The 22,037-nt window shown below is 38.4% G+C and overlaps 3 protein-coding genes across 7 annotated transcripts; 2 read left to right on the top strand and 1 right to left on the bottom strand.

Annotated features, from left to right (window-relative positions):
- Window positions 1-1,120: 1,120 nt before the first annotated feature.
- Window positions 1,121-12,002, bottom strand: ndufs1 (NADH:ubiquinone oxidoreductase core subunit S1). The gene is made up of 19 exons (XM_039689424.2): window positions 11,744-12,002; window positions 11,052-11,134; window positions 10,840-10,931; window positions 10,646-10,753; window positions 10,462-10,538; window positions 10,277-10,358; window positions 10,029-10,159; window positions 9,420-9,605; window positions 7,328-7,462; window positions 7,119-7,233; window positions 6,872-7,017; window positions 5,318-5,446; window positions 5,093-5,222; window positions 4,818-4,978; window positions 4,546-4,700; window positions 3,159-3,334; window positions 1,768-1,902; window positions 1,610-1,682; window positions 1,121-1,490 (listed from the first exon to the last, which is right to left on the bottom strand). Exons 2-19 carry the CDS (start codon window positions 11,128-11,130, stop codon window positions 1,399-1,401), a joined length of 2,202 nt encoding a protein of 733 aa, XP_039545358.2. The 5' UTR covers window positions 11,131-11,134; window positions 11,744-12,002; the 3' UTR covers window positions 1,121-1,398.
- A 253-nt stretch (window positions 12,003-12,255) lies between these two features.
- On the top strand, window positions 12,256-14,805 carry eef1b2 (eukaryotic translation elongation factor 1 beta 2). The gene is made up of 6 exons (XM_039689425.2): window positions 12,256-12,413; window positions 12,774-12,896; window positions 13,090-13,219; window positions 13,416-13,479; window positions 14,328-14,453; window positions 14,611-14,805. The coding sequence occupies exons 1-6, from the start codon at window positions 12,334-12,336 to the stop codon at window positions 14,763-14,765; spliced, it is 678 nt and encodes a 225-aa protein (XP_039545359.1). The 5' UTR covers window positions 12,256-12,333; the 3' UTR covers window positions 14,766-14,805.
- A 354-nt stretch (window positions 14,806-15,159) lies between these two features.
- Window positions 15,160-21,267, top strand: zdbf2 (zinc finger, DBF-type containing 2). Of its 5 annotated transcripts, none has more exons than XM_089133877.1 (7): window positions 15,160-15,255; window positions 15,796-15,883; window positions 16,191-16,231; window positions 17,800-17,833; window positions 17,967-18,063; window positions 18,323-18,450; window positions 18,589-21,267. In XM_089133877.1, the coding sequence occupies exons 3-7, from the start codon at window positions 16,195-16,197 to the stop codon at window positions 21,029-21,031; spliced, it is 2,739 nt and encodes a 912-aa protein (XP_088990003.1). In that variant the 5' UTR covers window positions 15,160-15,255; window positions 15,796-15,883; window positions 16,191-16,194; the 3' UTR covers window positions 21,032-21,267. The 5 variants fall into 5 exon arrangements, with proteins under 5 accessions (XP_088990003.1, XP_039545351.2, XP_039545353.2 ...); XM_039689417.2 differs by having other exon boundaries at window positions 16,187-16,231; XM_039689419.2 differs by having other exon boundaries at window positions 15,251-15,387; window positions 15,796-15,879; window positions 16,187-16,231.
- Window positions 21,268-22,037: the final 770 nt, after the last annotated feature.

Raw genomic sequence — 22,037 nt, 5'->3', positions numbered from 1 at the left:
GTGTCTTATGTTGCCCCCTATTCAGTCAGTGATGTCAGCATGATCCTAACCTAGTACCCAAAAAATACGGTATAACTCATGATAATCCATTACTTTGTTATTAATATAAATTAATTTAAGATTTGTCCAACAGATAGAGTTCTCTCAAATTGTAAGTATAAATATTTTCAGAGCAAAAGAGGCTTTAACACTGCACTTAATCCAACATTAAAGGGTTAACGTTAGTTCACCCAAAAATGAAAATTCTGTCAGTATTTACTCACCCTCATGTTGTTCCAACCCCGTAAGACCTTCGTTCATCTTCGGAACACAAATTAAGATATTTAGGATATTAAAATCGCTCCTGCATACAGTCCATAGGCTTCTTGAGGGACTGGCTCTTGCTGTCCTCGAAAAGTCATTAAAGACATCGTTAAAATAGTCCAAGTGACTACAGGGGCTCAATCTTAAGTTTATCAAACGACGAGAACACTTTTGTGCGCAAAAAAACAACAAAAATAACGACTTTATTTCAACTATTCACTTCCTTCTCCATAAGCCTATAGTCCGTTAACGTAGTGTGATTGCGTAGAGCTACGTCACACGTAGGCTCACTATTGGTCGACGCTGGTCATGTGTGTGTGATGCGTGTGACGTACAATAACAGAAGCTTACGCTATTAAACTAGTTAGCTGACTCGCGCAGAGGGAGAAATAAACGAATAGTTGAAATAAAGTCGTTATTTTTGTTGTTTTTTTGCGCACAAAAGTGTTCTCGTCGTTTGATAAACTTAAGATTGAGCCCCTGTAGTCACTTGGACTATTTTAACGATGTCTTTTATGACTTTTCGGGGACGGCAAGAGCCAGTCCCTCAAGAAGCCTATGGACTGTATGCAGGAGCGATTTTAATATCTTAAATATCTTAATTCGTTTTCCGAAGATGAACGAAGGTCTTACGGGGTTGGAACAACATGAGGGTGAGTAAATACTGACAGAATTTTCATTTTTGGGTGAACTAACCCTTTAAGAAGGAAAACCAAACCTATCTACCAATACTAGCTTCTGAACAGAATAATTGGCTGTTCTACTACTCCCTTACTTTAAAGAATTTAGACCAGCAATGTTAATGGCGACAATAGTATATTGATATAATACATTTTTATTTATTGTAATAAGAGCTTTCCAAAACAAAGCAGACTTCATGTAACTTAATCGTGGGAATGAAAACTTTACAACACCCTTCAAAGCCTATTTAAATATAATAATTTCACACATTTTGCTGCTCTGGTGAAGTATGACTATGTAAGACACAGCATACAAACAGCAAATCAATGCTAAAATCCAGGTATGCGTTTGTACATGTACTTGATGACTACTTTTGTGTGCGTTACTATAGATAGGTTGGTGTGCCTGAAGGAGTTAACAAATTGAAGGCTCATCAACAGCTGCTGCTCCCTCGGTCACAGCCTTCACACACTTGGCCATTGTCTGAGAGGCTCTGCTTATGGGGTCTATAGAGAGTAGAAGACAACCAAAGGCAATGGTTAATGGCAGGTTCAAAGACATACACTAGTTTACAGCATTCTATTCAAACATAAAAACATAATACATTTGTTACTCTAGTCTCTACCTGTCATGTAGAAATCTTTCACTGTGAGCTGAGGAGGGACAATAGGAGCCGCAAGCAATGACTGATTCACAGCCTAAGGAGAACAGAAGAACATTAGTGAACTGTTCAAGTAGTGGAGAGTTTTAAAAACAAAAATTGACATAAAAAAGAACACAAACCTTTGAAAGCTCATGGGCTTGTTTGAAATAATTGGCTTCCTCTACATCATCATATCTCACCAGGTTAGGAGAGACCTCTTCCAGCCTCCTCCTAACCTCATCCAGTGTGTCATACGGCAGTGTGACTCCTGCCAGCTGAGCAAACAAAAACAGGAATCTGTACTGATCAGTCTACACTTTCTTCTAAAGAATAGCTCAGTAAAGGAATATGAACAATAAGTTGTTAAAAGTACAGGTTAAAGGAGTAGTTCACTTTTTTAAAAAAAACTTTTGCTGATAATTTACTCACCCCCATGTCATCCAAGATGTCCATGTCTTTCTTTCTTCAGTTGAAAAGAAATTAAGGTTTTTGATGGACTTCAAGGTCCAAATGAGAATTTAAGTGCAGCTTCAAAGGGCTTTAACGACACCAGACGATGAATAAGGGTCTTATCTAGGACCCTTCGAGTCATTAATCAAAAAAGATTTGTTCATTTTGATGAACGTGTTTGAACAGGAGAGAGTCACGAATGCTCATCACAGAACAGAGCAAGGCGAAGCATTTGAGCTTATAAAACTTAAACTTTATTTTTTAATTGACCGATCGTTTCGCTGGATATAAGACCCTTATTCATCGTCTGGTGTCGTTTAAAGCAGCGATTCCCAAACTGTGGTCCGCGGACCACTAGTGGTCCGTGAGGGTACTGCAGGTGGTCCGTGAAAAGGCAAAATGAAAAAAAAAAAATAACAATTTACCAAGAAATTCCAAGAAAGAATATGTAGGCCTATATTTATATAAAATGTAAATTAAATTGTCAAGCTATTGTGTGATTACTAAAACAGGCTAGTGGCGCTCAGCCGTGACGTTCAAGCTCCGTGTCGTCAGATGTGGAGATGACATATGACTTTTTGAGGACTTGTAGAACTCTGAAGATTAACGTTAATAATCCCCTAAAATCGCCAAAGGTTTTGAAATACTGACTATATCCAAGTGTTCTTATTACTGTATAGATTTCATACTCCATTGCTATGGAAATAAGCCTGTTGTTTAAATGAACCTGATTATAATATGTAATATATAATATAATTTGTAATATCATATTATGCGTATTATGAGGTGGTCTGTGAAAATTCTTGATTACAAATAGTGGTACACACACACAAAAAGTTTGAAAACCCCTGGTTTAAAGCCCTTTAAAGCTGCACTGAAACTCTCATTTGGACCTTGAACCGTTTGGTTCCCAATGAAGTCCATTATATGGAGAAAATCCTGGAATGTTTTCATCAAAAACCTTCATTTCTTTTCAAATGAAGAAAGAAAGAGATGGACATCTTGGATGACATGGGGGTGAGTAAATTATCAGCAAAAGTTTTTAAAAAAAAAAAGTGAACTACTCCTTTAAGGAGCATACCTCAGAAACGGCACGCAAGATCTTCCAGTCCTCGCGTGCAAGACCGGGAGCAGTGACAGCCACTCTAGTCTGCTGGGCACGACCCTCCGTGTTGACGTATGTGCCAGTCTTTTCGGTGTATGCAGCACCAGGCATGATGACATCAGCCATGAGTGCGCCTACATCTCCATGGTGACCTGGATAATCATATTTTTTCATGTTTTTAATCATGTCATTGTTCATTTGTTTGGGTGCAACATATACACGTGTATTTGCTCCTTTTGATGATTGGGTTTGTTTTATTCTTATTTTGGATGATTTGATTTTATGTAAAAGCCTAACCAGGGCCGCAAACTATCTTTACGCTATATGCCCTATGTACACAGCATCGGTTGTCTATGTGTAACAATGCTTAGTGTATTGTCCCTGTTAAATAAACAAAACAAAACAAAAAAAATTGTACCATTAAACTTTTACAAATACTCTGTTTTTGGATTGTGGTACTAAACAAGAGTATAGAGCTGTGGTTTCTCTCTGCTCTCCCTCTCTCTTATCTGACATTCATCTGAGGTTTGGGAGTCTTGGAAATTCTGTTATTAATTACTCACCCTCGTGTCATTCCAAACCTGTAAGACTTTCGTTCATCTTCGGAACACAAATGAAGATTTTTTTGATGAAATCTGAGAGCCTTCTTTCCCTCCATTGACAGCTACACAACTACCACTTTGACGATTAAAGAAATAGTGAAATGAATCCATATGAACTGAGCGGTCTTAAGAAACACGATCACTTTATATGATAAACAGATTGAGTAAGGCTTTTATTCACGAGTAAACATTCATCAACTCACACATCCGTTGTGGTTAACAGAAACTCAAGCACGGTTAGGTCGCTTGACTTGCGGTGACCAATGAGATTCATTCTCATGTGCAACACAGCATGTTTAAGCTTCCGTAAGAACCAATGAGGTTCAGTTGAGCTTCTGTTTATGGTCACTGATCAATGTTGTTTATGTATGTGAATAAAATAAATTAAATCTGTTCATCATATAAAGCGATCAAGTCTCCTCAGAAAATCTGGACAAAAAACGCTCAATTCATATGGATTAATTTTATGATCTCTTTATGAACTTTTTGTCGTGTAGCGGTCAATGGAGAGACAGAAATCGCTCAGATTTCATCAAAAAGATCTTAATTTGGTCGTATAGGTTTGGAACGACATGAGAGCAAGTAATTAATGACACAATTTTCATTTTTGTGTGAACTATCCCTTTAACCCAAGGCTGATTTGTTGAATCAGGTGTGTTTGATTAGGGAGACTTCTAAAATGTGCAGTGCTGAGGATAATCAAGGACCACGGTTGGCTATCACTGGTATAGAATACAAAATTTGTAAGTGAGGTTACTGACCCTGGTAGATGACAAAGCTGTCTTTGGGAAGATCTGCTCTGGTGATGCAATCAGCATCGGCTCCCAGGAGAAACAGTACTTTGGGAGGGTTCTTGCGGATGGCATCAACACCAGGCTTGTAACCCAGGTCCAGGGCTGCAACTTGACTGGCCACCCTGAGGTCACACATCGATATGACAAGGTCAGTACTTTCACAATTCTTTTATTCACACAAACATATGATACTCAAAGAAAGTTCCACATATCCACACACACTTATGGCAGTATCTGACCTGTGCAGCACATTGAGAACCTTCCATCCCTCCTCAACACCGCTGATGGCTCGAGAATTTTGAGCAATCGTGGACACAGCCTTAAAGATGGCTGCCCCATCATCCCTCTGGAGAGCGGAGCTCCCCACCACTACAATGGGCTTTTTGGCCTGGGCAAGGACCTGAAATGCAAAACCAAACTCTATCAGAAGTTGACTCTTGAATGAGAAAGAATTGCTTAGCAAAAACTTGAATCAAAGTTCCCAGTAAACACCAACATTATTATATAATGTTACCTTGCAGAAAGGATGTGTTCCATCAGCGATCTCTTGCAGAACTTGTGTGGTTTCACCCAGATGGTTGTAACTGTAGCTTAAGTCCACCTTATGACCAACCAGGGCCACCTCGAGCTCATTATGCAACCAACTGATGAATAGGGAAAGGAAAAAGTGGGATGAAGTGAAAAGACACCTGCTCAACTGGTACCAACTATTGCAAACAAGAGTTTGCAATGGTTTTACCTCTTGCGGACACGCGAATTGAAGAGAGGTGCCTCGTAACGTGGGTTGGTTCCAATCAGAAGCAGAAGGTCACACTCCTCAATGCCAGTGATACGGCTGTTCAAGAGGTAATTGGAGCGCAAGTCGGTTCTAAGGAGCCAAAAGAGCAAAATTAGTTTAAATCTGTAATAGTAAGATTAAAGAGATAGTTCACCAAAAACTGTCATCAATTAATCACCCACAATTCCATACTGGTAAGACTTTTGTTCATTTTAAACCAGAGAGGTTTCTGTACCTCCACTGAAAGCCCATTACACCAAAATTTAAGCTTCAACAAGTTCATAAAGATAACATACTCTTTATTAATCGAAGCTCAAACGTTCTTTTTTTGACAAGCGTAAACCAATGAGGTTTGTTCTCACGTGTCAAAAGTATATATGAGCTGCCAGTGACCATATTTGTGTTCATAAGTGTGTATTGATGAATGTTTGTTTATATGTGACTATAAGCTTAAATTAAATAATTAAATATATTAAAAAGTTAATACAAATCTTGCCAAGACCTGGATTCAATAGCTTGATACATATGGGTTACTTTCCAGTACTTTTTGAAGGTTGAAAGTTTTGGTGGAATGAACTTTAAAAAGGAGGGATAGAAATCTTTCAGACTTTCTTTAAAATTAAAGGAAAGTCTTATGAGCTTGGAATGACGTGAGGGTGAACAATTGATGAAAATGTACCTTTTTGGATGAACTAAATTTTAAGCCAATAAGCACCTTAAATATCAGGACCATTAATAAATCTATAAACTTTATTTTAATGTACCCTTGTTACAATATAATATACTGTACAATAAGTAGGCTACCGAGTAATAATTAAAAATGTACTTGCTATAATTAGGTTTAGGGTTACTTGTGCTCCATTATGCATAATTTACTGTTATAACTATAGCAGGTACATGTCAGATGTGTAACAGGGACATTCTAAAATAAAGTGTTCCCTAAAACAGTTGCTAAGGTGTCGTCTAAGGGTTTTTATAAACAACCTGTTTTACTTTAAGAATGCAACCATCCATTCACGTTTTATTTTCTTTATTATTTTAAATATTTGGTTTTTCTATTTAACTTTAACTTGATTTACATTATTTATTTATTTATTTTATGTTTTTAAATTTTAGATAAATTATTTTACCTATTTCCTTGCTCTTGGAATGCTTGCTATTGTTGTTAAATCTTACGATTATGTGGTTTAAAGGGATGTTTGTCTTCACGAGTAGGAGATAAGAGAATCTCTCCATTTCAAAGGTCAATGTTATGAAGCAAAATATGTCCATGGTTTTTCCCTTGGTATAACACTTGTTGGAATCGTACTGGTTAGACGAAGTCAAATCCTTTATTTTAGCAATTTGTTGAAAATTCCTAACCTTTGGGATGACCAATAGTAACAGCAATGTTTGCAGAAACATCACAAATACTATTAGAAAAAAATCCAATAATAATTATATGAAATCAGTGTGAACGAGAAGAGATGTTACTAAAATCATGGCAGACATCATTCTTATTGGATAAGGACTCACCCGGAACCAGTCATTGGGAAGACCTCCTCAGTGCAGAGGGTCTCACTGTCCAGTTTATTCAGTAGGTCCTTCAGAGCCACTAGTGCCTCAGCATCTACCATCCCACCAGCAATCGCTCCTACCTCAGAACCTTGAACTCCTTGAAGCTGCAAAACACAAAAATCACAACCAGTGAAATCTACTGTCTGAAAATGACAAAGCATATACATGAATGTATGGTTCTAGTTTATAATTCGCAATCACTCACTGCTCCAGCTACACGTGTGAGAACATCCTCCCAGGTGGTGACAACCAGCTGTCCACTGGCATCCTTCACCATGGGCTGGGTCAGGCGCTGCCTCTTCAGTCCATCATATGCAAACCTTAGAGAGGGTGGGCCAGAGACAGGACAGTAGACCAACCATGAGTGTGTGTGAATGGAGAAAGAGAGGAGTGTTGTCTTATTTTAACACTCACCTGGTCTTGTCGGATATCCATTCCTCATTGACATCCTCATTCAAACGGGGAAGAATTCTCATGACCTCACCACCCCTGGTGCTCACCACAATGTTGGAGCCAACAGCATCCAGCACATCAATGGACTCAGTCTTTCTGTAGACACATGAGAACAGCATTTTCATTTTCAAAATTAGGGTGCACACATATTCAAGTAACCCACTATTATAAGCCCTTAACTCTCAGAGTCATTCGAAGGCTTACATCCTCATTATTCATCCAGTGAAAACCAATTTGAAATCGGACATAAATGTAAAGTTATTCGCTGTCAAAGTGACACCAAAATGAATGGGAGTCTATGGAATGTTAACAGCAGGTGATGGCTTGTTAGCCAATAGATGCCCCCATAGAAGGTACGCTTTCCGAATGCTGTATTACCCCCTGGACTTAAACTTCTTTTAGCAGGCTCCTCCCTCCAAGTAGGCAATGTCAGGTTTCATATTACAAATTTTACTGCACTATTTTAGAATCAAAACTTGACAAAACACATATTGTTGGAAAGGTCAAAGACTCAAGGTTCTATATTTGGTGATTATCTTGTGACAGAAAGGTATTTCAATGGAAAAAAGGGACACCCAATGGCTATTATTGGTACAGCACCTAAAAAAAATCTCATTGGAACATTTTTGTAGCCTGACGTTGTCATTCTCAGATTCTAGTCAGAATGGAGTCTGATACTGCTCCATTGGGCTGTGATTATGCAGCGTGTTTCAAGCGAACCAGGAAAGAAAATGCCTCTGCACTCAATGGGATAGACCTACACCTAATGAATCCCGTAGGAAGGACGGCAAAAACATCTTTCCGATCAACAAATGCCTTGATCGCATCTCTGTTCCTCTTTTAAAATGAACGCACTGTTGATATCTTCTATAACAGACGCGATGGCTTAATCTACATCTCAATTCTCCAGCGGCAGCCACCTTTGTTGTAAACGAATTCAACCCAAGCGCTCTTTGATGATGTGGATGATTACGTTACTGTTGATCATCTGTCCATCATCGTATAAAGCCCGCCCTGACAATTTGAAGAGCAATTTGAAGGTCTGAAGAGCTCTGGTTCGAGCATAGTCGCTCCACAACGGATCAAGTCCAGACTGAACTTCCCGACCTCAAATATTGTGGGCGGGGCTAAATTCAGCTGGCATCCAGGCTAACATTTTTGTGATCTAATCAACTTCAGATTTGGATCACAACTTGGTTAGACATAAAAATAAAATACAAAGTAAAAAATTATTTAGTATTTAAGTTGCCCTGTAACGAAAATAACGTTTTCAATTTTGTTTATGTCTATGTGGTGTTTTTGATTTTGTTTAAGACAAACCATGTGTAAATTCAAGTCAACACCATTGCTGAATATTTTCTCCTTAAAACTGTAGTGAACCAAAACTGTGAACTGTGTGGTCTCAAAAACACAGTTTGAAACATATAACATTCTTACATAATTTTGAAGAGGTTTCTATATCAATAATCTGCTGATCTATGCAATAATCTATGTTAGGCAGTTAAGGGATTATAAAGCAGCATAAATAACAACTCAAATATAGGAATGAAAGTGCACACATAGGGGTTGCCAACTTTCGAAAAAGAAAAATACAGGATTTTGGCGATCAGTTTTTTTGAGGGGGCGGGATCACGCAGGCAATGTCTTTCGCTCTATCACTCTCTGCCGTGGGCTTGCTACAAGATTTGGCGCTGGAGTATGCAGGATTTTTTATAAATAATGTATATCTAGATAGATTAGATAATTCATTCTCGATTTATAGTTTATTTGTATGGTCGGATGTGCGTGACTGGATGAGGACCGGTGTCGTGGGGATTCTCAAGTGTCGTGTTGCTGTTGTATCAGTCAGATCAGTGTAGCACTCAATAATCGGGACAAGAGAGGTCCCGATTAAATTTATTAAAATAAATTAGGCCCAATAATCGGGACTTCCCGGCTAATTCGGGATAGTTGACGAATAAATTAGGCCCAATAATCGGGATGTCCCGGCTAATTCGGGACAGTTGGCACCGCTATGCACACATGAGAGGAAAAAACTCTCTCAGGATCGTACCTGGTCTCCCAGGGTCGTGAAGTGAAGGCGTAAGGTTTGGAGGTCAGCGCTCCAACAGGACACAAGTCAATCACATTACCAGATAATTCAGACATGAACATCTTCTCTACGTAGGTGCCAATCTGCATGGTGTTACCGCGTCCAGTAGTTCCCAGGTCCTCCACACCAGCAACCTCACTGGCAAAACTGTAAAGTTACACACAAAAAAATATATATATATATTTGTAGAAAGAGACATTTATTTAGGACTGAAACACTCTCTCTCTGATCCTGAGGGTAATAGGCATGAGAACAAAACAAAGTAATCCAATCAGTAATGCTTTGCCATATGCCACTTTGTGTTATAGCGGTCATCAAGTAGCATTACATAAAAACATTTTTTTTAAATATCAATCAAACCTAAAAGTGTATTTATAAGTGATCTAATAATAAATGTTATTAAATTACAATAGATTTTAAATTAATAAATCATTTTTTATGGCAACTAAAATATTATAATTTCTGATGGTACATTAACTGCTAATTGAATTGGTCCCTTATTGATGAGCCCTGCACAACATACATTTTGTGCATTTATGTAGCATCTATACTAATAGATCTCCAACCCACCGAACACAACGTGTGCAATGTATACAGCGGGTCATGATAGTTTTGATGAGAGGTCCGATGTTCTTATCTTCCACTGCTCTTTTGTCTTCTGTAAAACGGCTTCTATCAGCACCAAACATCATCGATTGGTCCTATATATCCAGCACAACATCAAGATGATCATAAAAAATGTATCAGGGATGATTGTTTTCCATTCTTGAATGGATACTCAAGTTCTCTCAAATTGCAGTAAACAATGTTTTTCTTACCTGCAAATCACATTCTCCTCCCTGATCACAGATTGGACAGTCAAGAGGGTGGTTGGAAAGCAGGAACTCCATGACTCCCTCTCTATCATAAGCACAATAAAAAAATTATAAATAAATAAATAGTACATGTGATGATGACAACTCCTTGGAGTAGTATTTTTAAAGCAAGAAACTACTTCTCAAACCTGGCTTTTCGTGTTTTCTCTGAGTTGGTCAATATGTTCCACCCTTTCATGACAGGCATTGCACACGCTGCAACAGGCTGTTGATGAAGAACAGGTGCTTAAATTAAGACTCGTCATGTATTTTGATAATAAACGATAATGTGTAATGATGACATAATCTTAATGCTTTCAATGGTGCATGTACCTTTGGCGCTCTCTCGATTTCCACCAGACACATGCGGCAGTTACCGGCCACTGACAGACGATCATGATAGCAGAAACGAGGAATCTGCACGCCAACTTTCTCACAAGCCTAAACACAGTTGGCATGTCAACATTAACATGGAAAGTACAATCTTTGCATAGAATAATTAAAAGGAAATGTCTCTGCATCATTACCTGTAGTACAGTAGTCCCTGGCTCCACCATGATAGGCTTTCCATCTACAAACACTTCAACCATATTGCTTGAGGCCCGGATTGATGTCCACACTGTCGCAAAAACAAGCAAGTGTGAGAAAATGACTGGCAAACCAGTAAAGTTGCTCAGCATTCTTAAAAATGTGCATCACACATTGAAAGATTGAAAAAAGAATGCATAGAGCAAATTACCATTGTTAGTGGTGGCAATGGAGCCCTTGGAATGGGCCACACCAGCCAAAGCCCGACTTACTGCTGGCAAACGCAACATGTCGCTGTAAAAGAAAATGGCAAGTGATTACAAGCACACGTAATATGTTGATCCCCACTATTGGAATGCATAGTATCTAGGTTAAAAATGGATAAACATGCCACAGTACTTTGTAACAAAAGGAAATTACAAATAAATAGCCACAATATTTCTTTCTAATCAGACCTTAGGTGTGCAAAAAACAGTATTATTTAATAAATTCCTTTTACATTCAAATCTCGGACGAGTGCAGACTATAAGTAACATGGCAAAGATTACAAAACCCCAATTTCATAACAGCAACATAGCGTGTTTGTATCCTTACAAAAGAACCATTTTCATATAACTATGTAAAGGCAAAGTATATCATATATCTATATTTTACTGTAAAGGGAAAGTAGATTAAAACATAATTCAAAACCAATGCTGTTGACATTTTCATTCTACACACACTAGTTACGTTAGCAGGCTAACACTCAGAGGCGCAGTGGCTTCAAGGACAGGGGAGAACATTACTGTAAATTACCCATGTTTCGCATGCGTTTATAAAGCCAGCAGTTATTCACAAAGCAGATGTCTAGACAAAACGATGTTTACACTCTAATCTAGACAAAATGCAATATTTAATTCTTACCTTGACGCTATTTGGCCTTCTAGACCAGAACAGCGCTACTACTGCTGTAGGTTCAGTTATGAGTGACTCGGGTGATTACGGAGGAGATGACGGAAATAGCCGATTCACATCGAGCATTGAAACTTGATAATAAAAACATTGAATTGGGTCAGATTATTCTATAATATAGAACATTAATGCGTTCATGTATGTAAAAATACATTAATATATTAAATTCATTTTTTAAATAATAAAGCCAACGTTTTGTGTTGACGATTTATAGTCGTCATTTCCGCTCATAAAAGCGGTCGTTTCCTTCTCTCTTTCACGTTAAAAGTCAACAAGACAACACGTTTTTCGGTACGAGATGTATCTGTGAAAAGCAGGATATGCTTATCTTGCTTATCTACAAATGTTACGTGATACCTACCGCAAATGACTGTCAAATATATCTTATTTTTTAATATTTTTTAATAAAATATGTCAGCGTGGGAGGAGTCATGGCGTCAGACGTATAAAGACGATCTCACGTTCTTTTCTCGTTCCTTCGCTCTTCCTCCAAGCTCAGGGTTCCACGTCTGTACACGAGGTCTCACCGGTAACTTACAATAATGGGCTTTGGTGATCTCAAAACACCCGCTGGACTCAAAGTTCTGAATGAGTTTCTGGCAGACAAAAGTTATATCGAGGGGTAAGCTCTTTTGAAAGTGTTTTTGTCTCCTTAGTTGCCCTGTAACAACTCATGTCTATACTTTTTTCCATATGCTGTAATACTATAATCATTTCTGATTGCCGTGATAAACTCCAAAGGCAGAAGTCATTAATTTCTTTGCTATGACTAGTATATGTATGATAGTTCTAGGATCTGTATTTGCAGTAGTACCCTTCCCCCTCCCCCAAGATTTTTTGAGGTGCCATATTTTCTTTGCTGTATTGTTGATCCATGCATAAACATTTTGCAGTCCATTCATAAACCTCTCTAATTTGCTTAAAGATGGAAAACACCAATATCTATACACATTTGATTGATCAATACACATTTTCTTGGCAGGTATGTGCCCTCTCAGGCTGATATTGCAGTTTTTGATGCCCTGTCTGGTGCCCCTTCAGCTGACCTCTGCCACGCTCTGCGGTGGTACAACCACATCAAGTCTTACCAGAAGGAGAAGGGCAGGTAATATGATGCTTGACTGATATTTAATGCTTTGTTGGTACTACTTCCCCCAATATGTGATGATTATTCTATCACCATCTTTCGGCTGAGTGGCTGATGTACAATCCTTCAAACTCTGATTTGGCTGGGAGATATAAGAATGTCACAAGGGCTCTCGTCTAGTTGCATGCATTCACTCTCCTCTTGCCTTTAGCCTTCCAGGTGTGAAGAAGCCTCTCGGTCAGTACGGCCCTGCTGGTGTTCAGGACACGACGGCAGCAGCGCCTGCAGCAGCTGATGAAGACGACGATGACATCGATCTGTTTGGTTCTGATGAGGAAGAGGTTAGTACAGTAGCAGAACTGATGGTGTGTTTTGATCAAACTAACTGGTCACATGATGATTTTTCTCACCATCTTTCGGCTGATGTAGTGATGGACAACTTTTGTTTCTGAAAGCCAGTTAGTAGAAAAAATGTCCAGGCAGTTGCTCTGTTATTGTGCCATCTGCACAACTGATTATGAATGTATTTCCTTGCAGGATGAGGAATCCAAAAAAATCAAGGAGGAGAGGCTTGCAGCATACAACGCAAAGAAGTCAAAAAGTATGTAGTTGTCTTTTAAATCTACACTAATGGTCAAAAGTTTTTTTTTTTTTTTAAGTCTCTTATGCTCACCAAGACTGTTTAATCAAATACAGTTAAAACAGGAACATTGTAAAATATTACTAATTTAAAGTAACTGTTTTCTTTCTGAATATATTTTAACTTGTAATTTATTCCTGATGGCAAAGCTGAATTTTCACACATGATCTTTTAGAAGTCATTCTAAAATGCTGATTTGTTGCTTTATTATTATTATTGGTGATCAATTATTAATAATGGTTCCCATTATCAATGATTTTGCTGCTTAATGTTTTTGTTTAAACCATGAAACCTTTTTTTCAGAGTTCTTTGAATAAAAGGCAGAAAGAACGGCATTTATTAACATTAGGTGTCTTGGCTGTCACTTTTAATCAATTTAAGCAGCAAAAACTGTTTTAAACATTTGTTTCTTGAGCACCAAATCAACATGTTATAATGATTTCTGAGGAATCATTTTACCCCAAAAAGACATCACGGGAATAAATTACAATTTAAAATCAATTGGGGGAAAAAAGTTGTTTTAAATTGTAATATGACTTTACTGTTTTTCATAAAATGCAGCCTGGGTGAACATCAGCTACTACTTTTTCAAAAACATGATTTATATATGTGTAATTATACTAAACTTTTGACCGATAGTGTACATAGCAACGTTGACTAGTTTAATGATGATTTCACATCACCATCTTTCGACTGAATCTTGTGATTGATACTCATGTTAACCTGATATTCACTAGTCGTTAAATTGTGATGGTTGGATTCCTTTGTTTTCTTTCTGATTGACACTTGTCTTTTTAATGTCTGAGCAGAGCCTGCCCTTATCGCCAAGTCTTCCATCCTGTTGGATGTCAAGCCCTGGGACGATGAAACCGACATGGCCAAGCTTGAGGAGTGTGTACGCAGCATTCAGATGGACGGTTTACTCTGGGGACAATGTAAGTCAATCTATTTCATCCCTTGCAATTACTGTTAATTAAAACTGATTAAATGTTATGCCTACCCCCCAAAACTTTTCTTTTTTTCTCTCAGGCCATTAATTACAGTTTTGTCTAATTTTTTTATTTTAATTGTTATTTGACTTCTCCTGTACAGCTAAACTGTTGCCTGTCGGCTATGGCATCAAGAAGCTACAGATTGCCTGTGTCGTGGAGGATGATAAAGTTGGAACAGACCAGCTGGAGGAATTGATCACAGCCTTTGAGGACTATGTGCAGTCAATGGATGTGGCAGCCTTTAACAAGATCTAAAAGCATGACACATTAATCCAATAAAAACACTTAAAATGCAGCTTTGTTTCTTGATCTTTTTTATTTATTTGTATTTAAAGTTATACTTTGTCTTCTAAATTAACATTTTGAATATTTTGCAAATGATTAGTATTAACGTGCTATTTTTATGAAGTTAATTTAGTAATTTTTAGAATCAAATGTTGTGCAACTTCTAAAATTATGTAATAATTTGACTTTACGTGACGTGTATTGCCAGGTTTAACATGGTCATGAGAACTCTTTTGCAAAACTGCGTAGTTTGCAATATTTCTAATGTTCCGATCAACGAAGGCAATTTTCTATAAATGTTATTTGGCAGCGTTGAATTTAAAGCCCCATTGATTAAATTCCGTCCCAGACTTTTACTAGTGGGCGGATTCCCGCGCTTTAATCTTACGTCACTCCACGAGCAGACCTGCGCTAAAAACAGATACCGATGGGATCTAAGTGGAATAACATCCATAATCAGGTGAAAGCATGGTGAAGTCTGCAGCCTAATCAAGTTGATGCATTTCTAGATCATTTTTAAGTGGATATTTACCATGTCACGGTCCCGTTGTCACCCTCCACGTTGTCATGCTAAGTGCCACTAGCTTGCTAGGTGAGTTAGCATAGCAGGCTAGTTCAAACTGCAGTTTGTGTGATCCTAAACAGTGTTTGTATACTGATACAGTGTTTAAAATTCAAACGTTTTCAAATACATTTTAAGTGAAAGTGGGTTTCTGTGGTAATTCTGGGACGCGCTGTTTAAATGGCCGTGTTTGTGTTTGCAGGCCGGCACATGTATGTTAACGTTACACAACGAGTAGTTAAAGCTGAACATAGTAAAGAAAAAAAAACTTTTCAAATTGACGAGAAGTTGATTTGTGTATTAAAGTATTAAAGCTTATTTAAGATACAGACCTATTTTGTTGTTTTAAATATAAAATTAAGTTATATCAACCATAAGCACGAGGCCTTTTAAGTGTCTTTCTAATTCTGGTTAATGTATTAACTTATATATCTTTAGATATTACTGTTAACTTACTACACGTGGCTGTGCGGAAACGCGGTGATGTGACACGGAAACATTAATAGGCATCCTCTCCTCCATGTAGGTGAGTAACGTTATATACTCTTATTTTATTCTGTTCATAATGATATTTTACTTACATGTAAGTGTAACGTTATCTATATGCAATGCTCAATATTGAATACATCAGTAATTGCTGGCAGTGAAATGTTTTCTGCAATGTACAATGCAAAAAAGTTAAAAAATTAAGCCATTTGCAAGTGGAAATTGCGTGTATAACATGTAAACATGTGAAATGTTTTTTTATATATATATATCTGTACAGAGTGCAGTACAGTAATAAACCATGCAAGCAACTTTCTCTCTGTGTTTGTGTGATTGTTTGAAGACAGTACCATGCCCTTGGAGGAAGGACCACAATCCTCTGCTAAAAGTAAGGTTCTCTAATCTCAAACTATTGAATTTCAGATTTATTTATTTATATAAATCATTGAGCACCAGAGAGCCTGTGTGACTAATAATAATAGCAACTAAAATAGTCCCTTTAAGACCGAATGCTCGAATCAAATAAACTGTTACACATGCATTTTATTTCTCAACTGTTAATTCTCACTTTAGGGCTGCACAATTAATCGAAATTAAATTGCATACGATTTGGCAAAAGCTGTGATTATTTTATGCACAGTTTGTTAGTGCAGCATGGCTGATGCTGCTCCATCTGAAAGCCAGAGGGTGCTCTCATGCAGACACTCTAAATTTGCCCCTCCCCTCCGCATACTTGCATATTTAGAATAATATACAGAAGATTGAAATGCTTTGATTTATTTATTAAATGTTGTCTTTTGTTGGACAAGAGATTCATAAATGCTTCTCGTGTCTGGAAAGATATTTGACGTGTGTTGCTTTTTCAAATGCACGTTATAAGTTCAATGCTCGTTATTAACTCAAACTTCATAGACATATGAATCTGATATATCTATTCTGCTCTCTGTTGTTGGTGTTTCTTTGTCACAAGTACTCTACTGCCTGTTCACGAATGCACGGGCCCAATACCGATCCTGGTATCAGTATAGGTGCATCCCTATTTATTAGGTTCCATGTAAACGTAGCTATTGAACAGCGGCTTCATGTGTGCATGTCACTCAGACAGCTTTCAGAAACCATATTAGACAGCATGCATAGAGCAAAATAAGTTCACTTTCGCTGCTATTTGGGTTTTAACAGTTTACAAAAAAACACTGGTTTTTAAACCACAATGCTTAAAATCCATGCAAACAATGAGCTTTTGTGAAAACACAGAACAGCCGAGTCACAGGAGCATAACCACAATAGAGATGAGAATCCATAATCACTACCAGCTGACAAATTTCTACCAGGTCATCGTGTCTACTGATATATCGCCCACCCCTAGTCCGGATCGAAACGTTAGGAATTGGTCTCAATTTGGGTGAGGGCCAGAAACTTCACATAAACACATGGTCTTTTTCTTGCCCTCTAAGAGGTGTCTGTCAGATGTCCTAACATCCTTGTCTGATAGTGTTGGACATTTTTTTGTGCTAGTCCACCAAGAGCCAATTCAAATGTAGCCAACCTTTCTCTACTGTTGCAGCCAAAGAGGGGCCTCGACTGGGCCCTGGAATGTGCTGTTCACGACACTTGGTGGAATCTAGCCAAATTAGATTCCAACATGGACAGGTTGTGAGACATGTCCTTATCTTTAAAAATGATGAACAACTCTACAAAAGAAAATAGAATAATAGGAAGACTACAATAAATATTGAGAATGAACATTAATAATGAGAAATTGTTGTCTTAAGTTATCTAATAAATAGTTATAAGTTATGTTTATTTTAAGGGCATTTTTCTTAACTTTTATAAGATAAATAGATTTTCTACTGTGTTGGGTCACCACTGATATACAATGTAACATCCGGAAGCAAAACTAGTTGAGAACCACTGATTCAGAGAATGCATGTAAAAAAAAATGTTCATGTGTTGTAGATGCAGAGAGGTGTCCAGCTGCTATGTCCGGCAGGTGAGTTGTCTGAAAATAAATTCAACATTTGCACCAACCCACTAGCCATTCCATTATGGATTCTCAGTAGTAATTAAATTGCAAATTTAAACAGATATTATTTATCAAACTTTATTTTTTGCCCCATCTGAAGGACTAGTAGAGGAGAACAGCCTGTTGCTGGTCCTTCTGGCTCCCAAAGACAAGGTTACTGCAGCTGCTGTCAAGTTCTGTACAATAGTGTGGAACAGGTGCGTAACTCTCTGGCATCCATCATTCCTTCCCCTTTAATTACTGTTTTGTTCAATGTGTTTGTTAAACTTGGATTAGTAGTTCTATTTAAACAAATCAATGGTAAGAACTAGAAATATATTGCGTTCCATATTGTGACTTCCATATTCTAATATCATGCTTTTATGATATTCATATTCATCTTTTATAATAATTAATATTATGATATTATGAATTATTAGGGCTTTATTGTAAACAATTTATTGTTGTATTCTGCAGCATATCTTGAGTGCCCAACATAGAGAAGTGGTACGAGCTGCTAGAACAAATGTATCTTCTGGAAGTTTATTAGAGAGATTCCTCCAGGATGTGCTCCAGCATCATCCTCATCACTACAGCGATACAAGGTAGGCTATGTTTTAATATATCAGATTTCTTATTTAGCATGTTAATTGAAAAAAAAATATTTAGCCATATTTGTTAATTGAAAAAAAAAAAAAAAAACGGTTCAGTCATTGCTTTTGACTCTTCTTTTTTTACTGTAGGCCTACCCATGCTGATCTACCCTCGCTAACCACCCCACTTGTCCCAAAGGAGGTGCTCTCAGAGGTGTACTGTGGATCAGATGATAATGAAGTCTCTGTTGGGACACGAGAGGAGATGCCTACCTCTGATGAAGAGTCATGCCAAATGCTGCGAATCGCAGCCTCAATTCCAGCAGTGAATACTGACCTCACTGCAACTACACACATACAAACTGATTCCCAAATAGGAAAAATGGTGCCTGAACCACCTCCCCCTGAAAAGTATTCCCCCACACAGGGTTTTTTGCACAGGACTAGTGGCAGCTCTGCCAATGAAAAACCACATACATCACAATTGACACTACTTGATCAGAGAGAAAGCTCACAAACACACTCTGGACATCCCTGTGCTTCAAAGCAGCCACCAGTCGCCAAGGCTGGAATTGTTGAACACAGGAAAGCACACAAGAAAACCAATAGGGATAATGAGGGGAGCGACTCCATTACAGCATCCCATGCACCACCAGTTGCAAAGAGCATTACCTCGAAGGACCAGCCTGCAACCTTTCAACCAGTGGCTGAGTCGTCCACAGTGTGGATTTCAGGACTGCCTCTTTGGAAAGGCCTTCATAGGGAACAGACATTCAGTCATCTATCTGACCAGATTCGAGATGTGATAGAGGAGGTTATTGAAAAATACTGTTATGGCTACAGTCTCAAAGTTGACCAGCAAGAGGACGATGGCAGCTTCCTTCTGAGTCCTCAGTCTATGAGTGAATCTGAAGGCAGTGAAGAATGGGACAATGCAGTACAGGTGGCTCTGGGAAAGGCAAAGGGTGAAGAAAAGAATTTAGCCGAATTACTGGAAGTGCATATAAACCTTGAAGACCAAGAATACCAGACTCAGCTGGACACCGCTCTAAACTCTGTGGGAACACCTGAGGAAACTAAGGAAAGTGCTCCTGAGAAGGTGTTTCCCGATCTTCCCCACATACCACAGTCTTTTGTTGGAAAAACGTGGACACAGGTGATGTTTGAAGATGACAAGAAGATAGACTCTATAGTTCAAGAATTCCAACAAGGTGAATTCCGTTGCTATTTTGACAGTGAATCCTTGGCTATGTTTGGAAAGCACAGTAAGAAAAGGAGAAAGAACAAGAACCAGGGCAAAAAAGATAAAGCAGATACTGCTGGGTGTGAGCCTACAGACATCTTGCCGCTTTTGGAACACAATGAAGAAGACCCCAAACATTCAGCTGTTTTTTTGAGAAGAACGAGGCAAAAAGTTTACAGATTAGCATCACGTTGCCAAGTGGTAAAGGTAAGCCATGGTACACAGACCATCCCTCTTAGCTACCCCGTGGTGCGACCAAAATCAACACAAGAAACATTCCCCTCAACACACAGTGAAGAGCCCCAGCAATGCCCTAGCCCCGAAAGGACCCCTGACATGAAGACCAGACTATGTGCATTAAAGCTTCCTGCTTCTTACTGCAAACTAATGAGTCCTCTACAGCCTAAAACTGTGGTCTATGTGCTTTCTTCCCCAGATGGGGGTCAAGGAATCTCCAAGCCCACTCCTATTAAGAAAGCAGGGAGGAAGCGAAAGTCATGTGATAGTGATGTTGGACCAAAGTACAAGTACAAAAAGACACCTCTTAAGTTCTACGACCCTTTGACCAATAGGATCTTGAAGAGTCCACCAAAAGGCATGTCTTTACCCTCTAATTCCAAATCTCTTTCACATGTCCGGCAGCTGTTCCGTAGCCTTAGTCCGGATATTAATAAGGAGAGGCAGGGCCTGGAGCAGGGACAGTCATCAGGTGGATCTCGAAAGGGTCGTGGTAGGAGCAGCATGGCTGATCTGTGTACCTCCACCTCAGACTCTATTCTGGAGAGCGGTGGCCCCTCAGAACCTGGTTCTTCTTTGTCCAGCAGCCGAAAAGCCTTATTCACCCGCTCCTCTATCTCAAGTAGCAGTTGTTTCCTCCTTGGACACCTCACTCCATCAGCCCATGTGGATGATTCTTCCAAAGCACGTTCTCACTCTTGTGCAAGTAGTTCCTACAAGGTTGGAGGACTGGAACAAGAGGAACACCGACAACAAACACCAGTTGACCAAACACCAATCAGACGTAGCTTACGGAGGGCTGGACCTTTGACTCCAGCCAAGAGACCGTCGGGACCCCCTTATAGGACTAAGAGGAAGTCAACTAAACCACAGCGCAAAGGAAAATCACAAAGCAATCTCCGGCAAACTGTTAGCTCCCATATATCTGCAGAATGTAGGACATCTCCCAGAAACAAGAACCCTGTTAGGGCCACGCTTAGATCATCGGCTTCCTCTAAACTGGCGATTCAGCCGGTTATTACAGCCTCTTCTAAACAAATAAATACAATGCTCAGTGCCAGTCAGCAGAAGAGAGTGAGGGGGAGGACCGCCACTGTAAATATAGCAGACTGAACGTTATCAGATACCAGCCATGAGCATAAGCTGTCATCTGTTCTTCAAATGCTGTATAGTTTTGCACAGTTGAATTTCAGCTGACTGTTTCTAGTTGAAGTTCATTTTTGTCTGTATATGTTTGTTTATTTGTCATATGCATTTCTTAACTTGTAATGAGTATATTTTTTAAGTTTCTAATGGGTATTTTCACAAAGGTTGATATAAATGGTTGTAAATTAAATTTATAATTAATATTTTTGTCTTTCATAAGTGTATTAGCTTTTCTCTTTGGGTTTTGGCACTATATCAAATTGTCTTACAAAATAACAAATGCAAAAACTGCTTAAGTCAACGATACGCATCCTACAGGCGAATGTGCTCTTTTGAAATCAGCCATTCATTCTCTCTCACAAACAATCAATACAAGTGCCTTTATAGGCCTTTTAAACCCTGCCCTTTAAAAAAGTTTTGATGTTCCAAATGGATGAGGTCAAAGCATCTTAGTGATGGAAGGGATATTCCAAGAAAATGAGCTGAAGTGGCAACATTGGTGTTTTTTTTAAGTATTTCATTTAATTTAGTTAAGTCAAGTAAAGTTGGTTTGGGAATCAGACGTAATTAAACACTTCACAGAGAGCAATATATACAAACAAATTACAGTTTGGGGATACAAGTAGTGTGTATTAGCAGAGTATTTCTGTTGCAAAATGCAGTGGTGTGGGTTGAGAAAAAAATGAAAGAATAAATATATAATTACAGCTGAAAAATACATCTGTATATCAGGGCAGCAATGTTTCCCTTATTTTGATACATTTAACACATTCTGTTGACTATAAGTAACGCTGCACCTACATATCTACTAACCCTCATTAGAGTATTAGTAGACTGGTAGGGTAAGGGTTAGAATAAGTTGACGTACTTGTAAAGTTATAGTCAGTAGAATTTTTGTTGGAGGACCATTGCATTAAAGAGTTAGCAGATATTAAGCAGACAGCCTAATACTCTAATGAGAGTTAGTAGAAAT

Source organism: Pimephales promelas, chromosome 8 (genome assembly GCF_988280905.1).
Source record: "Pimephales promelas chromosome 8, fPimPro1.hap1.1, whole genome shotgun sequence".
NCBI classification, from domain to species: domain Eukaryota; kingdom Metazoa; phylum Chordata; class Actinopteri; order Cypriniformes; family Leuciscidae; genus Pimephales; species Pimephales promelas.
Note: the sequence above shows the minus strand (reverse complement) of the source record. Positions and strands in the feature narration are given on the sequence as shown.

Excerpts from the sequence above, each read along its gene's own strand:
- eef1b2 (XM_039689425.2), top strand. The coding sequence starts at position 12,334 with ATGGGCTTTGGTGATCTCAAAACACCCGCTGGACTCAAAGTTCTGAAT. Across the intron at positions 12,897-13,089 it reads TACCAGAAGGAGAAGGGCAG|CCTTCCAGGTGTGAAGAAGC; the intron begins GTAATATGATGC and ends TCTTGCCTTTAG. Across the intron at positions 13,480-14,327 it reads CAACGCAAAGAAGTCAAAAA|AGCCTGCCCTTATCGCCAAG; the intron begins GTATGTAGTTGT and ends ATGTCTGAGCAG.
- ndufs1 (XM_039689424.2), bottom strand. The coding sequence starts at position 11,130 with ATGTTGCGTTTGCCAGCAGTAAGTCGGGCTTTGGCTGGTGTGGCCCAT. Across the intron at positions 7,018-7,118 it reads TCACACGTGTAGCTGGAGCA|CTTCAAGGAGTTCAAGGTTC; the intron begins GTGAGTGATTGC and ends TGTGTTTTGCAG. Across the intron at positions 4,979-5,092 it reads GAACACATCCTTTCTGCAAG|GTCCTTGCCCAGGCCAAAAA; the intron begins GTAACATTATAT and ends TTTGCATTTCAG.
- zdbf2 (XM_089133877.1), top strand. The coding sequence starts at position 16,195 with ATGCCCTTGGAGGAAGGACCACAATCCTCTGCTAAAA. Across the intron at positions 16,232-17,799 it reads ACCACAATCCTCTGCTAAAA|ATGCAGAGAGGTGTCCAGCT; the intron begins GTAAGGTTCTCT and ends CATGTGTTGTAG. Across the intron at positions 18,451-18,588 it reads CATCACTACAGCGATACAAG|GCCTACCCATGCTGATCTAC; the intron begins GTAGGCTATGTT and ends TTTTTACTGTAG.